Source organism: Heterocephalus glaber, unplaced genomic scaffold, assembly GCF_053883595.1.
Source record: "Heterocephalus glaber isolate CG9 unplaced genomic scaffold, H.glaber_assembly_v1.0 deba00001504, whole genome shotgun sequence".
Classification (NCBI taxonomy): Eukaryota; Metazoa; Chordata; class Mammalia; order Rodentia; family Bathyergidae; genus Heterocephalus; species Heterocephalus glaber.
Window position 1 is genome coordinate 56822917 of NW_028258324.1, and position 17038 is coordinate 56839954.

A 17038-nucleotide genomic window follows, 5' to 3' on the forward strand; every position below is an offset into this window, starting at 1 on the left:
CCGGAACACTTCCGGGAGAGGCAACCTTTACAGTAGATCGAGTTGTGTGATTCCGGCTGCTGTGAGGCTTTCTTAGCCTCACAGACCACCCGGCTCATGTAGTGGGCACGGAACAGGGGGCTAGCAGCCCACCTGCGGCCAGGCCCTCACTCTCTAGTCATGGACCGGGACCTTCTGCGGCAGTCCCTGAATTGCCACGGGCCGTCATTGCTCTCCCTACTCCGGAGTGAACAGCAGGACAATCCGAACTTCCGGAGCCTCCTGGGGTCGGCCGTGGAGCCTGCTCGCGGTCCGCCGGCCCTGCAGCATTTACAGGGCAGGTAATAGGACGGGCTGCGCCGCTTCGAGACGGGGAAGGGGGCCCAGGCAGGGCCCTCAGCTGCGCCTAGAAACAGCCGAGCTGGGCCACGTGAGGACTGCCTCGCTGGTGCTGAGGGCTGAGTGGAGGAGGGTCGACGCCCCAGGTGGGTGTGCACTGCGGATTGCGGGCTAAAGTCGTTGGCACTGCTCAGCCAGACGCAGATTCCTTACCTAAAGGCCCCTGGGCTTTCAATTTCATCTCCATAGCTGGAAGCTTCACTTGTTAAGTTTCCCCGCCCTCCACCTCCAGGTTGAAGAATAAGCGAATTCCTGGTTAAATCCTAAAATGTAAGGCCTGGATTTCTAAGCGGACTGGGCCATGAGAGCCATAAGCAGAAGTTTGGATATAAAAAGGTTTTACAGATAAACCAATATTCATAAGTTTTGTTTCTTTTTAAGAAAAGAGAAGAGATTTGACAACGTGGAAATACAAAAATTCATCTCCAAAAAAGCGGATTTGCTCTTTGCACTTTCCTGGAAATCAGATGCACCTGCAACTTCTGAAGTTCATGAAGACAGTGAAGGTGAGTTTAGTCTTGAAATCTCTAGGATCAGATGGTTGGTTTAACAGTATTTCAAATGAAATGGAAATCAAAACTATTGTTCGTGATTTTAACTTTTTTACAGAGCATTTTGCAGTCATGCCACCTTTAGAGCAGTTTATGGAAATACCTAGTATGGATCGGAGAGAGCTGTTTTTCCGAGATATTGAGCGTGGTGATATAGTAATTGGAAGAATTAGCTCCATTCGGGAATTTGGTTTTTTCATGGTTTTAATCTGTTTAGGAAGCGGCATCATGAGAGATATATCCCACTTAGAAATCACAGTAAGTTACTGCTTTTCAATTATCTGGATTACTTCTGGTTTTGATAGTTCTTTCACTGCAAACATTGTTTCCCCAGTTTTGTTTAAGTATACCTCCTGCAGTATTTTTGGAAATTAAAAATAAGTATTAATTGGGGAAAAAAAGAAGTTCCTTCCTCCATTTTTGGCACTGATGTTTTTGTGGACTCTGCAGGGGCAGTTTCCTTTTATACATGCTCAGAGATAGCAGACATGGTGAGGTTGATTGGTATTCTGGAGTTATTTTCTAGTGGAACATATTCTTAATATTTCCATTAGATACTTGGATATAGACAATTCAGAAAAGTTCATTTGTATATTTTCATTAATTAAATGTCCATTATAAGACTTTGCCCAAGATGAATAGCCCAAAATTTGAAATGACATGTCACCTTAAAAGGTTTGATATTTTCTGACTGTCCGGGCAAATGAAAAAGAAGAAAAACAGAACTTTGGAGAAATCACGTTTCATTTTTATTGGACTCCCTATAGCTTCTGGACAAAAAAAAAATATATATATATATATATATATATATATATTTTTTTTTTTTTTTGGTACTGTCAATCAAACTCAGGACCTTGCGCTTGTGAGGTGGGCGGAAGCACCACTGAGCTAAATCCCTGGCCCACAAAATTGTATTTTTAACAAGTGCAAAATATCTTTTTGTTTTATAATCTATATTTGGTTCCTAAAACTAATGGAAAGTTATATACAATTTATAATTTTCAAACTGAGCCAGAAAACAACTTTTACCATATTTGTATACAGAAATTACTTGTAACTAAAACCCATATTTAAATTTAGCTGAACCAACATATCCATTGGCAGATGAACAGATAAAATATTATTCAGCCATAAAAAAGGAATGGAATATACTGTCACTGGTAGAAAAATGGCTGGAACTAGGGGACATTGTGTTAAGTAAAAGGAGTCAGACACATTAAAACAAATACCACATATTCTTGTTCATTTATGGAAACTAAAAAGTTGATCTCAAGGAAAGTAGAATAGTAATTAGCAGAAGCCGGGAAGGAATTGAAGGATAGAAGGGGTAGAATAATGGGTACTAAAATACAATTAAATAAGAATAAGTTTTAGTGTTCTATAGCACAGTAATGAATGATAGTTTATAACAACTTAATGTATATTTTATGAAGAACTAGCAGAGAGGCGTTCTAAGACTTCAAGCACAAAGAAATAAAAAGAAATGCTAATTATCCTAATGTAATTGCACATTGTATAAATGTATTGAATTAGCAGACTGTGCCCTATAAATTATAAGTTATGTGTCCGTTAAAAAGAAAAAAACCAGTAAACTTTAGGAGTTTTGTTGTTTCTTAAGGTTCATGTCAATTATTAGCTGTTCATACCAAACAACTAAAAAAAGATAACTGTTCTCACTATAGAATGAAATGTCTGGTGTTTTCAAATACTTCTCATTGCAGGCTCTTTGCCCATTAAGAGATGTGCCTTCTCACAGTAACCACGGAGATCCTTTATCATATTACCAAACTGGCGACATCATTCGAGGTGCTCAGTTTCATTCTACTAATAAAAAGTCACAATTGAAATTTTTTTTTACAGAACCCAGGTGTGGTGGCACACACCTGTGATCCCAGCACTTACTTGGGAGGCTGAGGCAGGAGGATCATGGCAAGTTCAAAGGCCAACCTCAAGTACAGAGCAAGATCCTGTCTCAAAAAACCAAGAGAAGAAAAAAGTGTTTTTACTAACTTTGATAATGTAGCCTAATGAGGGGGTAATGTTTGGAGAGTTTTATATATTTTTATATTAATTTACATTTTCTTTTTAGCTTAGTTCTCTCTTTTCTTTTTTTCAAGCTGGAATCAAGGATATCGACAGGTACCATGAAAAGCTTGCAGTATCTCTGTATAGCTCATCTCTTCCACCACACCTGTCTAATATTAAACTAGGTGTGATTACTTCTGAAGAACTTCCTTTGTACTACAGGTATTTATCCAAACTGTTTCAGCAGTGGTTCATTACAAATTTCTTGGATTAAAGTAGCATATTTTGTCAAACTTCTCACAACATGAAAATTTAATTTATTGTAAAATCTGTTCATTTTATTTTTATAAACCTTAAATTACTTCAGACTTGGTAGAAGGAATCCTATGATAATGTAATATATACATGTACAAAAATGATACTAGTATATAAACCTCATAATCTTTCTTTAATAGAAGTGGTATGGACTAAGCATTTTACTCATTTTTGTGTTTTTGCTTTTGCTTTTTTTTTTTTTTTTTTTTTTTTTTTTTAAAGGAGGAGTGTTGAACTAAATAGTAATTCTTTGGAGTCCTATGAAAATATCATGCAGAGTTCTTTGGGATTTGTTAATCCAGGAGTAGTTGAATTCCTCCTAGAAAAGCTAGGAATAGATGAATCTAATCCACCATCTTTAATGAGAGGCCTACAAAGGTATAGTACATCAGTATTTCTCTCTTAGGTGGTAGGGGAGTGATGCTAAGCTAAGAAATGCATAGCTGAAGAATGTTCTTGGTCATTCTAAACCTAGCAACAAGACTGTGCCCAAGGTTGAATAAACTGGGTGATTCCATCTCCTGGACCTGACTTTCTTATCACGTTTTATGTTTAAGAAATGTATTTTGTTAATAATACTCTTGACAATTTAAGAATTTTTGCTGTATAAATGAATTACAGATTTCTTGCTAAATTATGGGTTTACTTAGTGTTGAGGGCCTATCTGTCAGGCAGTTTAATATAATTATTTAAAAAGTATTTATTGATCTTTTATTTTAATAGCAAAAATTTCTCTGAAGATGATTTTGCATCTGCATTGAGAAAGAAACAGTCTGCATCTTGGGCTTTAAAATGGTATGAAGATTGTTTTGTTTTAACAAAATCTTTATGTAGTCTAGAATGTTAGGATAAGGATGCATTTTCGTGCATCATTAAGGCCAGAATTTGTTTATAAATGAATTAAAATGAAGTTCTTTTGACATTAGCTTTTTAGATAAGTATTACATTGGTATTATGTTGTAAACTTAACAGACCTAAATTTTATTCAGGATTTTCTTTTTTTTTTCAAAAAGAATCATTAATACCTGGGTTTTATAAGTATTTGTTATGAAAATATTCAAACGCATAGTGCTTCTTAGATATATTGAAAGTATTTTTGAAAACTAAATGTTTTCCACATTTGAAGACATTTGCCTTTAAAATGTATTCATATTAATTTTTATTTTTTAAAATGTTTATGATGCTTTATATATTCTTTTTTAAAGTGTAAAGATTGGAGTTGATTATTTTAAGGTTGGGCGTCATGTGGATGCTATGAATGAATACAATAAAGCTCTGGAAATAGACAAACAAAATGTGGAAGCTTTGGTAGCTCGTGGAGCATTGTAAGTGAATTACAGATTTTAAAGATTGCTTGCAAAGTAAATGTGAAAAAGATTTATAAATAGCTCACAGGATTAAATTTCTCTAATTTTATTTAATGTCTCTAGGTATGCAACCAAAGGAAGTCTGAACAAAGCAATAGAAGATTTTGAACTTGCATTAGAAAACTGCTCAACTCACAGGAATGCAAGAAAATACCTCTGCCAGACTCTTGTAGAAAGAGGAGGGCAGTAAGTGTCGGATTTTGTTAATCTCATATTCAACCCATTACTATGAAAGCTTGAATTTTAAGGAAATAGCATCTGTAGCTCCCTCAATTCACAATACTTCTTTTCAATTTTGATTGGAAATTTTTAAAAATATCCTTTTAAATTTTTCCAATCACTTTTTCCTATCATATTACTGAGATTTTTTTATAACTGGAGATAGGGATGTCCCAAGTTCACTGCTTGAAATACCTATTCTCACTACATAGAATTATAAATGGGAAATACAAGAAATTAGGTAATTTTTTTTTTTTCAGTACATGTACTAGAAGTTAAACTTCTAAATCATTTCATTCTACTTCTAACTTCTAATTCATTTCATTGTTCTAGTAGTATAGTGTCAGAAATACGAGTTGAATGTTCTGTAGTTAATTGTGAATAAGATTTTGGTGCAGTATTTGGCTTACGACTGTCTATTAAAACCCACAGATTCAGAGTAAATGGTACAACAAATCATTGAAACATAATTACTGAAATAATGCTTGGTGTAGTAGTTGTATTATAAATATTTAGTGAATAATAAACTAGTGCAATCTATAGATTATTTCAAAGAAATGTAATACTTTAAACATAAATAATTTGGTAACAGCCTAATTTAATAATTAAAATCCCAGTTCATGATTAATAGTATGATTTTACTATTAATTTTTTTAATAGATCATCTCTTTTCTGTTTCATGAATTTGACTAATTTCTATTTGGATGATAATTCTAGTTTGAATCATCACAAATTCCAAATTAATGAAATTTTGCGTACTTGTTTTTAACTTATATGAATTTCTCAATAGTGATTGAACCAGTGGTTTACTTTCTCAGTAGGTAGATAGCTAGTACCTACTGAGATGTAGTTGTTTTATTACCTGTGCACTGATGATTATCTGAAGGAGCATCAACAAATTATCCAAGCCAGAAGTATTAGCCATCTCTTTTTTCCTTTTTTTGGTACCGGGATCAAACTCAGAACCTTGAGCTTGAGAGGCAGGCAGCACTGAGCTAATTCCCTGGCTGTATTAACCACCTGTCTCATCTTCCTACATCCAGTCTGCCAATACAAAACTAATCCCACTTGTTTGTTTCATTACTTTTTCTTTATGTGACTAAAAGCATTTTACAGAGTCCTTTCACTTCTCTCCGTCTATACTTTTCAAATTTTATTTTTCTGTAGCATGTATTTGTGAGCTTTATATCTACAAATTGGTTATGGAGTATGTGTGTCTGTTTATTTCCCAAGAACTTTTAACAATGGAATTTTTTGAAAAAAATTGTGTAGAAAGAAAAAAATTTCATAAAGTACTAGGAAAAACCAGCCTATATAGTTCTTTGCTAACACTCAAGATTGTACTAAATTTGCAGGTATCAGTTTAACATGTGTTTTTGTATATTTCTACAAAACGTGTGCTAGTATTATCTAGTTAATAGTAATGGATTTTCATTTATTGTATGTGATCTGTTTACCATATAAATTACAGTAAGAAGCATATGATTTAGGTAGTGTTCATTTTGGAAAATAATTTGTTAATCATGGCTTTTCCCTAATACATTCTGTCCAAGCCTCTGGCCTACATATGTATTTGGATACTTTTGTTATTTTTACAAAAGTGCTAAACCTTCCTATCAAACTCAGGTTAGAAGAAGAAGAGAAGTTTTTAAATGCTGAAAGCTACTATAAGAAAGCTTTGGCTTTGGATGAGACTTTTAAAGATGCAGAGGATGCCTTGCAGAAACTTCATAAATATATGCAGGTGATTCTTTATTTCCTCTTAGAAATTACAGTATTTAAAATTAATGCCAAAATAAATTTTCTTCTAGGGAAAAATATTCTAGATTTTCTAAGTTAAGCATTATGAAAGTTTCTTTTTAAGTATAGTTTTCTGAATTGAGTTTGACATTATTTTATAGTGCTGCTTCTTTTTTACTTGTTTGTACTGAAAAATAACTGGGAAAATTCCTAAATGCAATATGTGGTTTTGAGAACTGTACTTTGTAGTGAGCCTACCTAGTACTGTAGTTATAAATTATCACTGTTGCTACTATAATTGAGCTAATAATGAAAGCCTTTTTGAGACATTTAATATACCTTTTCCTGTAATACTGATGATGATGTTTTCTCATGCATTTTCTTCTGAATTGGACCATTGCTGCTCTGTCTGTGACATCTGGTGCTGCTCATCCCCATCCACAAACTGGAAAATGATTTCTTATGTAATCATGCATCCAACTGGGCTGTGCTATATTTAAAATGGTTTGTATTTGAACATGGTGTCCCCAATCTCCCCCAATTCATCTTAATGGAATGTCTTTATTTGAATTTTATTTGTAAACTTTATGTCCTTTTTAAATTTTTCAATTTTTAAAAATAATTTTTCATGTTTTATTTTTTATCTTTTTTTGCACCCTGGGTCATTGGTACTACTGCAATGGCTTCCCCTCTTTTCATGGGATACCAACTGCAATATGGTCCTCAATACTGTTCTGGCCATTCTAATGATTAATGCCAAACATCTGTATAATTAATTTTCTTATGTTCAAAATACATCCTTAATGCTGGCTTTATGGTGATTTGGTCATACTAAATTGGGCTTCTGATTTGGGGTGGTCTCTTAAATACTGGGTTTTGTATATTCTATTTTTAATGTGTGGTTTTTCTGATATCTGGGTTCTAAAAGAAATCTTTGGAATTAAGAGAAAAACAAGCTGAAAAGGAAGAAAAGCAGAAAACAAAGAAAATAGAAACGAGTGCAGAAAAGTTGCGTAAGCTCTTAAAAGAGGAGAAAAGGTAAACTATAATATTCAGTATTTTTAACATAAGCAACTACTGAGTTGAACCCAAAGTGTCATATGGAAATAAAGTAAGTAAAAAAAAAAGGTTTGAAGTGATATCTGTTAAGAATTCTCGGCAAGCATGGGTTCCATATGGTTTTCTATAAAAAATATTAAGCAAATTGAAATGTAAGACTAGAATTCTGCAAAGAAATTAGAATCTTAGAATTAAAATACAGTATAAGTTATTTTAATTATCTGTATGTTAGAAGTGTTTTAGATGTGCAGCAGTGATTCTCAACCAGGGGTGGTTTGTTCCCTAAATAATATTTGGCAGTGTCTGGAGATATCTTTGGTTGTCATAATTGGTGGGATGCATAGAGGTCCAAGATACAATTAAACATCCTACCATGCACAAGACAACACCACAAAAACTGAATGAAACTAGAGGTAGTCAGATATAAAACTTCAAATTTTTTCCTTTAGGGTTTATTTAGTCTTAAGTTTTTAATATTAGAAATGTCGCTGTGTCTTTCAGAAATGACGGATTTGCTCACAGTGACACCCTGGGCACAAGTATTTTTCCCAAAAGTCATGCTTGATGGTAAAATTGGATTTTGTAGTAACTGAGATCATTATATCATTTCTCATATATTATTTATTGTGTAAGCTACAGCTTGTAGGAAATCTTTAAGGAAAAACAAATAGGATCCAGATCTTTATGGATATTAGTAACATTTTTGTATTTCACATACCTGATGAGTTAACTATATTTTTTTAGGTTAAAGAAGAAAAGAAGAAAATCATCGTCTTCCTCTTCAAGTGTTTCATCTGATGATGAATCTGTTTCTTCTTCCTCATCCTCTTCCTCTTCTGATCACAAAAGGCATAAGAAACATAAGAGGACCCGTTCAGAGTCTTCTCACAGTTCCAAAAGGCATGCATCTAGGGCATCCTCAAGTCAGGTAGATCAGAATAGGAAAGATGAGTGCTACCCAGTTCCAGCTAATACTTCAGCGTCTTTTCTTAATCAAAAACAAGAAGTGGAAAAACTACTGGAAAAGCAGGATAAGTTACAGTATCCAAAGACACAGGTAAAAGACAAAGATAGATGCTCTCTCTCTTCATCTTCAGTTGAAATACCGGATGATTTTGGAGGTAGGTCTGAAGATCCAAGAGATTTTTATAATAGCTATAAACCCCAGCCAGGTGGTAGCAAAGTAGAAAAGCCATATAAATCAGAAAGACATTTTTCCAGTAGAAGAAATTCCTCAGATTCCTTCTGTAGGAATTCAGAGGACAAAATATATGGTTATAGGAGATTTGAAAAAGACACAGAGGGAAGAAAAGAGCATTATAGAAAGTGGGAGCCAGCTTCCATGAGGTATTCCACTTCACCAGCCAGTTCAGACCACTCTTGGAAGTCAGTTGAAAAACACAAGAAATACACTTATTCTGGATCACGTGATTTGGGTAGACATGAGCAAAAGTACCGATTAAATATCAATCAAGGAGATTATGAAAGAGAGGACAGTTCTAGGGAAGATAACAAAACACAAGTTCCAGATGGATTAGCTAGTAAAGAGCAATCAGAGAGCAAAGTTAAAAAAAATTTACCTCAAAATTTACTCAACATATTTAATCAGATAGCTGAATTTGAGAAAGAAAAAGGAAGTAAGCCAAAAAACTGATAATGCCAAGGAAATCTGTACCATTTTGCTAAGCATTGCTCATAAATATTTTAGTGTATTTTAATCATAACAGTCTGATGCAGAAATATCTGCTTCTAAAATTATTTGTAGAGATTACAGAAAGCTTATCTCAAATTTGTTTCAGTTGTAGGTCCCTTTGTCACAAGTTAAGTTTTAGTCTTTCCATGGGTATGTTTATGTACAATGTATCTCTTAGTGTGACAATTTAAATTTCTTTACCTAAAGGTAATGCTCTGATCCTTTCTCGGTCTTTTGGCTAAGATCAAGTGTAATTCTCTGAAAACATTGTTGCTTCACTGTATTATGGTGTATGCAAATTCCTGGGCCCATCCTATCTTGCTGTTTGGCTGAAAGTTAAATTTGCACATTAAATGCTTGGATCATTTCATCAAAAATTACTCTTTTCTGTTACATTAAAAGCCTTCGGGTTTTGAAAGGGTATGTTTTAATGTCTCAAGTACTATTTTATATCATTTCTTTAATTATTTTGGGGGGCAGAGTTTTAAAATGGTAGATTATATCTATTAATTTGCCTCTAAAAAGCCTAATTTAATTAAAATTGGTCTGTGAACATTCATTGGCTTTTACCTAACTTACCAAATGCCTTCCAATAAGACCAGGAAAGTTGATTAGGGCCTATTTTGCTTACTTATCCATTATTTTTTATTAACTTATTAACTTACTGTTACCATTGGCAATAAGAAATTTAACCTTAAGCACTGGTAAGGGCCTTAGAGACTGTATTCTAGACAAGAGCAGATCAGAACAGAAACTAATCCTTTTAACAAAAATAGCAGTGATAGAGAACCACACTTGTAAAGCTTGTTATTCCTCTGGGGAAAGAAATTTAGGAAACTGTCCTAATATTGCAAATGTTCTGCTGAAAAATCTCTAGGCATGTTTTTAAATAGCCCACAGCTGGCCTGCATTTTTACTTTTCTTCCTTCTTAGCACCTCACCTCCCTTACTGCCTCCTTTCTCAAGATCTAAATAGAAGAGTAGGCCAACCAGAACTTGATCTTACTAAGAATAAATTTCAACAGCTTGAGCTAAAGAAGGAAGGACTTGAATTTTCAGAATCCCCCCAAAATTACTGAAAATAGTAATTTCTTTGGGAGCTATTGATAAGAAGTATAACTATTGGGATTGTGATGCTTTTTAGAATCTCCATAATTTAAAATTCTAAAAGTTGTAAATGGCAGTGGAATTTTAGTTCCATCATTTATGATGACACAGGATGGGTATAGGTATAGATGGGTATCCATCTACAAAGGTCCAAGTAAGAATGATGAAGAGACCAGTTCCTTATTCTGTTTTGCTTCTTGCCACCAGTAAAATATCGAACCTTCAATAGTGGTATATACTTTTTGTATCCTTCAAATTCTTGAGATGTGAGGCTAATGGGAAAAATCTGAAATTTGTTTTGCAGTGGAACAGGAAAAAGAAACCCTTGTTAAGAACATAAATAATGGCAGTGGGAATAGGCTAGTTACTCATGCACTAGTCTTTGAAACAAACTCAGTGTTCTCTGTATTAATAGTTCTGTCATCCCTACACAGTTCGACATAATGGGGTTTGTGTTGTGTTTTGAAGTACTGGGGATCAATTGAACCCAGGCCCTCTCACATGCTAGACAAGCATTCTACCATTGAGCTACATCTCCCCACCCCCTTTATTTTCTTGAGATAGTCTCACTATGTAGCCCAAGTTGGCCTCAAACTTGACAATCCTCCTGCCTCAGCCTCCGAGGTAGCTGGAATTGCAGGTATGTGCTACTGGACCTGGCCATAATGAGGTTTTCAAAAAGTAGAAACTACCTCCTGCCATAGCCCCTTGACACTTGAGAATCCCTAGCACAGCTTACAGTTTTACACATACTGTTTTACCTCAATGTTAAGATAGTGCCTTATCCTTTAGGTTGCTTGAATTTAAAAATTCCTTGTTTCTAGGGTCTCTTTCTTGAGACATAACAAATTGAAGCAGAACCTACAAACCAGTGTCTAAGGATATGTTTAGGAAAAAGATACCACAGCAAAAAAAATTATTGGGAATTAAATTGTCAAAAATCCATAGTGACATCTTCAATAATTTTTCTCAGTATCAGTATGTCATAAGTATGAACATACTTAGGCAGTCTGTGTCTTGGTTTCCATAAGTTAGAAGAAGAGTGACTTTTGGGTGTTAGGATCAGATTTGGAGACAGAGGGATTGTTGTTGTCTTTTGCCATAATTAGTATTATGTTAGAACTTATTTTATTGAAGGATTAAACGTAAACTTGTATGCTAGCCTAAGAACCTAACCATTCCACAAATACTGTGCTAGGCTCTAGATAGTGATTCAGTAGATAGAAGATCTAGTTGTAGTGTAATTACCATGTTTCAAGCCCTGTACATTTATATTATCCAGTTTCAATAAACTTGTACATAATTGCTACTATTTTCTGTATCACAAAAGGAAAAAAGTATAGAGAAGTAACTGAACAAAGTTAGAAAGCTAGTAATAAGACATGCCTCCTGCCTTCATAGAATCATTTAATGTTTCAAATCCAGGTAATTTACAAACTGTTACACAATTGAAAATAACTTGGATAAACAAAGTGACTGTATAATACCATCAGTTTTTAGATCTTCTAAATAAATCTCATGCAATGCTTTAGCCAAAAATTCAGCTTTTTACTCATCTTAATCTTTGGATTTAACTACTGTATTTTCTAAGCTATTTCTAAAATGAAGAAATCAGGAGAATCAGATTCACTAACATTACTGCTTTTGAGAAGGATCTGTGAATAATGGTTTAAGACAGTCACAGTGGTGCTGAATTTTTTTTCAAGATTTGAAGAATGTGCTTATTTACATACATGAATTCCAGTACATTTATTTGAAATCCATTTGTATAATACGTCATTCTAAAAGTTCAATGTGCTAAGTACAAAGCATTAACTGAAAAAACTAACTAAATCTGATGGTCCATCTCCAGTGTAAATCTATAAAATTCTAATGGCATAGCTAGCTTTCTTTAAATTGTGGAAGTTTCAAAAAAGTACTTATGCTTGGTTGGCTTGTTTTAAAAGCAAAATCTTTAATGTGTTTCATTTCTTTCAACGGCAGAGTAGAATAATCCTTAGAAATACAAGGTGCATTTTTCTACTAATACACAGCATTTCTCTTACCAGTTTTCTTTGGGGGTTGCTGATACTGTCTTTTACTTACAAATTATACCAAAAGAAGGAACCGCCTTTAAGAGATTTTTTTCCCCCCCAAAAAAGTCTGGGAAATAAACTTCTATGAATAAAGAAAGCCTGGGCCGGGGATTTGGGGATTTAGCCCAGTGGTTCCAGTGTCTGCCTTGCAAGCACAAGGTCCCGAGTTTGATCCCCAGTACCAAAAAAAAAAGCCTAATTTGAAGATCTTGTAAGATAAATGCAAATTTTCTTACTGTGATATACAGTGAATCTCTAGAAATTTATTCCTAAAAGATTCTGTTAGCTTAGATGTTTGTAGTGTATTCTAATACTACAAACATTGGAATTGCAGTGAAAAACACTATTTGCCCCATTCTTGCATAACATGCATCCTTATTAAGAATCTGCTATTGTTTTCCCTCTCCAAGAATAAAATAGTAGGAAACTAAGAAAGTTCCCTTTAAAAACAACAGCTTTTACATTTTTCTACTGGATAAACTTGGGTCATCTTGTATTTCTAACACTGCTTCAGTAGGCCTCTATACCATTATATATGGAACTCAAAAATTGTATCAAACTTACAATTAGGAGATTTTTGTTTTTGTGTTTAAAACTTGTTCAAAAAAGTTTCGGATGTTTATTTGCCACTCTTGTTGCTTTTCAAATTACTAGAACTACTGCTAGCTCTGATTGGCCTAGAATTACTGCCTACTGGTGAAGAGTCTGGGAAGTTGAGCTCTAATACTTTAATCGAAGCCTGAGAAGCAGAAGTATTTATGCTACTCCTAGATGACCTAGGAAAGAAAAAAAAAAAATCATAAATGTAATGCAAATTTATATTTGATATAGACCCCCTCATTGAAAAAAAAATCCCATAATTCTGAGAGAAAAATGTACATATTAATAGCGTTAATAAATTTTTAAAGTATGATATTAATATCAAAAAATAATTTTAAAAAAGGAAATAGGAACATAATTTCAATAAGTAGTTCATTATGTTTCTGTGAGAAAAATATTTTCAACTCAGCAGTTTCTTAAGAGTTGGAAGCACTAAGTTTGCAGGAGTAATTAAAATAATATGTAATTTAAGCTGAAGAGGAAAGTGAGCTGTGTTGGCAGGGATAAAATGGTGGGATTGTTTAGAAAATAACTAGGCATACAACTAAAATATTTTAAAAATATATTTTATAAAAGTATGGAGAAGTTTAGCTATTTAATATTTTTATGTAGAAACAGTTTTTAATACTTAAGCACTTTTTTTAGGACCTCCTCTTTTCCTCTAAAATTTCTCTGTGGACCTAATGAAAGGTATTAAGTAGCAGCTTGGAAATTCTAGAATCAGGATCATTATTAATAAGTTTTGTTTTGCCAGTAATGCATGAGTGTTGATTAAGCATCCCTAATGACAGAATTCTGCTAACATTCACTTGCAGAAGGAAAAAATAGCTTCCTTTTTAGCAAAATATAAAACCCTGACTATGTAAAATTTCACAAATTTGGCTTTAGTCACAAAAATTATACTCTCCATATCTATATATCTGTGTTGCCATTTTATAATTTTAAAAGATTTTGTTAACCTTCCACTTACCTTGGTGATACCAGTGAGGCCTGTGAAGATGTAGAACTCTGGTGGCTCTCTTTACTACTAGCTATTGGTAGCTCTAACCCATTCTGTTAAAAATATTTAACAATAATCATTAGACCTACTGCATTTAGGAAAAAAATATTTTTAATTAGATTTTACTTTACTATTAACATCATAAAATTTTTTTTTTAAACTGTTTAAGAAATTAAGGCTGGGGATGTGTAGCTCAGTGGCAGAGCACTTGGCCTAAAATTCACAAGGCCCTAAGTTCAATTCCTAGCACCAGAAATAAAAAATAAAGATGGTATTACATTACCTGCTTAAAATATGTTTGAAGGATAAAACGGATTGCAGCATTTTCTTTTATACAATCAACTAACATTTCATCAATGACCTTTTGAAATTGCTTCACTTCACGGACTTTAATGTCTTGTTCTTCTGGTGTTTCATCTTTTGTTTGTTTCAAAAGACGGATATCTTTTGTGAGTTTTGCACACTGGTGGTTAAAATAAACCATGATATAAACATTTTTCAAGAATTTTTAAGGATAAAGGATCTGAGTTTACCATTTAAGACTTAAAAAATGTAAATATGAGTCAGTTTAGAAAGATAACTATACCTGTTTAGTCACTCTCTCTAATTTTGGCTTCTGCTCTTCAGTTTCTCTATGTACTTGAGATGCAAAAGCTTGTTTCTCTGATAGTTTTTCTTTGACATTATTTGCTAAATGTTCTGTAAGTTGTAAAGTGTTTTCCATGCTCTGCAGAAAAATTTTAACATACTGATTAGAATAAAAAGCTGACTTATTATTTGCCAATTGTCAAGTATTCATATAACTCATTTATTTTTGTATATAATGCACATTTATACATTTGGAGGATAAACGTGTCAGTCTTGTGAATTAAGTTTTGTATATAATTCCACTAAAAAGTATTTTAATGGTACTTAGAAAAAATAATATAAATGATTATTGAAATACATTTTTCAGGTTAACAATTTATATCATCTGTTTTCAGCTTTCTTTGTTAAAAAAAGTTTATACAGTTAGGGCCTGCTTACAAAGCGTGTTTTTTGTCTTTCCATGATTTCCTTTAGATTATTTTTATCTTTTAAACTGTAAGGAGCAGTCTTAATATGATCTTTAAGGAATAAAAGTCCAATAAATAGATATTAAATTGGTGAATAGATAATTTGCTAGCTGTAATCCATCAACTAATAACTGTCAGTTCCTAACACTGGGATTTTAACTGATTTACCTAATACTGCCGTCATTTGTTTAAATGAGATAAGTGTTGAGTCTTTAAATTAAGACTTGTATCTCTTAGTCTCCCTAAAGAGGCTCTAAGTAACTGTCTTCTTTGTGGAGGACTAAGAGACTAGAAGTATTGATAATGATAATTGGTTTTTATCAAGTGTTTATTTCTAAAGAGCATATAGAATTTACCTGGATGTCTTCTTGAAGTTCTCTAATTTGTCTCTGTTTATATCTGTATTTTTCATCAGCAGCTCTTCTTTGTTCTTCTAGTTGAATTTTTAGCTGATACTCATCACCTAGAATTCAAAGAATTTTTAATTTGAATTTTCAATATACTATATAGCAAGAATCTTAAAAGTATTATATACACTCAACTTGTAACAGTATTTTGTTATGAAAGGTTAAATTCCTTCTACCTGAAGAAAAACCATTTGGGAATGTAGTAGCCATTTCTTTGGTTAATATACAGCAACAACATGCTTTTTTTTTTCAGGTGTAAAATTAGTTCCCAGAGAAGTGATACACCACATACCAGTAGCACTAATAATTTAACACGTTAGCAGACCAATTACTCAAAGGGGAAGGAGAAGGGTAGTTGATTTTTCTGACCCAATGAAACATGGTACACTTTTTTTATCCATGCCTCATAGTGTTCCTCTTCTTAAGTATCAGCTTTTGTTATTTATTTATTTATTTATTTATTTATTTATTTATTTATTTTTAAATTCCTACATACTAGATGGAGTCACTTTTTTAAAAGAATGTTTGTAATTTCTGTTGCAGCTGTTCAGGACTTGCAAGGTATTTCCTAGAGCATAGATTTCTTTTTCAGCTTTGTTAATCTTAGCATCCAAACTGTCACCTTCCCTTTGAAGTTCTTCTTTTTCTTGAGCAGCCTATGAAGAACAGAAGTAAAGTTATTTATCATAGGGGAAATGTCTGTCTTTAAAGCAGACAATAAACTCAAAACAGTGTCAGTTTACTTTAGGGCCTGCATATGTTCCCAGGCATTTGTTTCTTTTACTTGCTTTAGAGTAGAAGACCAAATCCTCAGGCCTTCAAAATGTGATACATAGGATACAAAAACTGATGGAAATGTAGTAATTAACCAAAACTTACATAGAACTAGCAAACAGTTGCCAAAAAGTGAAGCAGTATGAAATTTACTGAAAAGAGAAAAAGGGTTAACTAGAGTAAGGGGTTTGACAGTAGGTATTAAATTAGAATGTTTTAAGCCTGAAAATTCAGAAATACTACTATGTCAAATCTTGGAGTGAAGTAAAAAGTGAAAAAGGTGTTTGGTGGAAAATAATAATTTCCGGTGTATTGTCACAATTTTAAAGAATTTTGTAAAGTAAAAAAAAAAAGATCATTGTGATAAATGTAACTAGAAAACTTGGAAGTCCCAAAACCAGTTTCTTCTGTGAGGTTGACATACAGTACTCAGTGACTTTTTATCAAGGTAGCTCACTGGGCTAGGCTTTCTAGAGTTCTTCCAAACACTTTCAAAGAATTTCTCAGATTAGAGGTTGACAGAAGTAGCATGCATCTGTATGAAAAAAATGACATAAAGCTGGGCATGATGGCACAAGTTCTAGGACATTGCCTGGGCAATGGAGAGGACAATTGACAGGCCTTTTCTGATGTTAACTGGAAATGAATACTATTTCTGTTGAAATTCTCACCA

General features: G+C 33.4%; 2 protein-coding genes across 4 annotated transcripts in view; one reads left to right on the top strand and one right to left on the bottom strand.

Annotated features, from left to right (window-relative positions):
* Positions 1-7: 7 nt before the first annotated feature.
* On the top strand, positions 8-14905 carry Ttc14 (tetratricopeptide repeat domain 14). 3 transcript variants are annotated; one of them, XM_021254636.2, is made up of 12 exons: positions 8-464; positions 760-884; positions 988-1187; positions 2651-2735; positions 3047-3176; positions 3492-3647; positions 3993-4064; positions 4475-4594; positions 4700-4822; positions 6482-6599; positions 7524-7633; positions 8399-14905. In XM_021254636.2, exons 3-12 carry the CDS (start codon positions 1002-1004, stop codon positions 9306-9308), a joined length of 2010 nt encoding a protein of 669 aa, XP_021110295.1. In that variant the 5' UTR covers positions 8-464; positions 760-884; positions 988-1001; the 3' UTR covers positions 9309-14905. The 3 variants fall into 3 exon arrangements, with proteins under 3 accessions (XP_021110295.1, XP_004834704.1, XP_021110288.1); XM_004834647.4 differs by having other exon boundaries at positions 8-320; XM_021254629.2 differs by lacking the exon at positions 3492-3647 and having other exon boundaries at positions 8-320.
* Ccdc39 (coiled-coil domain 39 molecular ruler complex subunit) overlaps positions 2764-17038 on the bottom strand; it is a 45941-nt gene continuing 31666 nt past the window's right edge. The window contains exons 15-20 of the mRNA XM_004834648.3: positions 16088-16247; positions 15541-15647; positions 14716-14856; positions 14413-14592; positions 14100-14182; positions 2764-13305 (exon numbers count right to left, since the gene is read on the bottom strand). Of these exons, the coding sequence (XP_004834705.1) occupies positions 13149-13305; positions 14100-14182; positions 14413-14592; positions 14716-14856; positions 15541-15647; positions 16088-16247 (828 nt within the window). The 3' untranslated portion in view covers positions 2764-13148. The remainder of the gene's footprint in view (positions 13306-14099; positions 14183-14412; positions 14593-14715; positions 14857-15540; positions 15648-16087; positions 16248-17038) is intronic.

Excerpts from the sequence above, each read along its gene's own strand:
- Ttc14 (XM_004834647.4), top strand. The coding sequence starts at position 160 with ATGGACCGGGACCTTCTGCGGCAGTCCCTGAATTGCCACGGGCCGTCA. Across the intron at positions 4,823-6,481 it reads CTTGTAGAAAGAGGAGGGCA|GTTAGAAGAAGAAGAGAAGT; the intron begins GTAAGTGTCGGA and ends TATCAAACTCAG. Across the intron at positions 7,634-8,398 it reads CTCTTAAAAGAGGAGAAAAG|GTTAAAGAAGAAAAGAAGAA; the intron begins GTAAACTATAAT and ends ATATTTTTTTAG.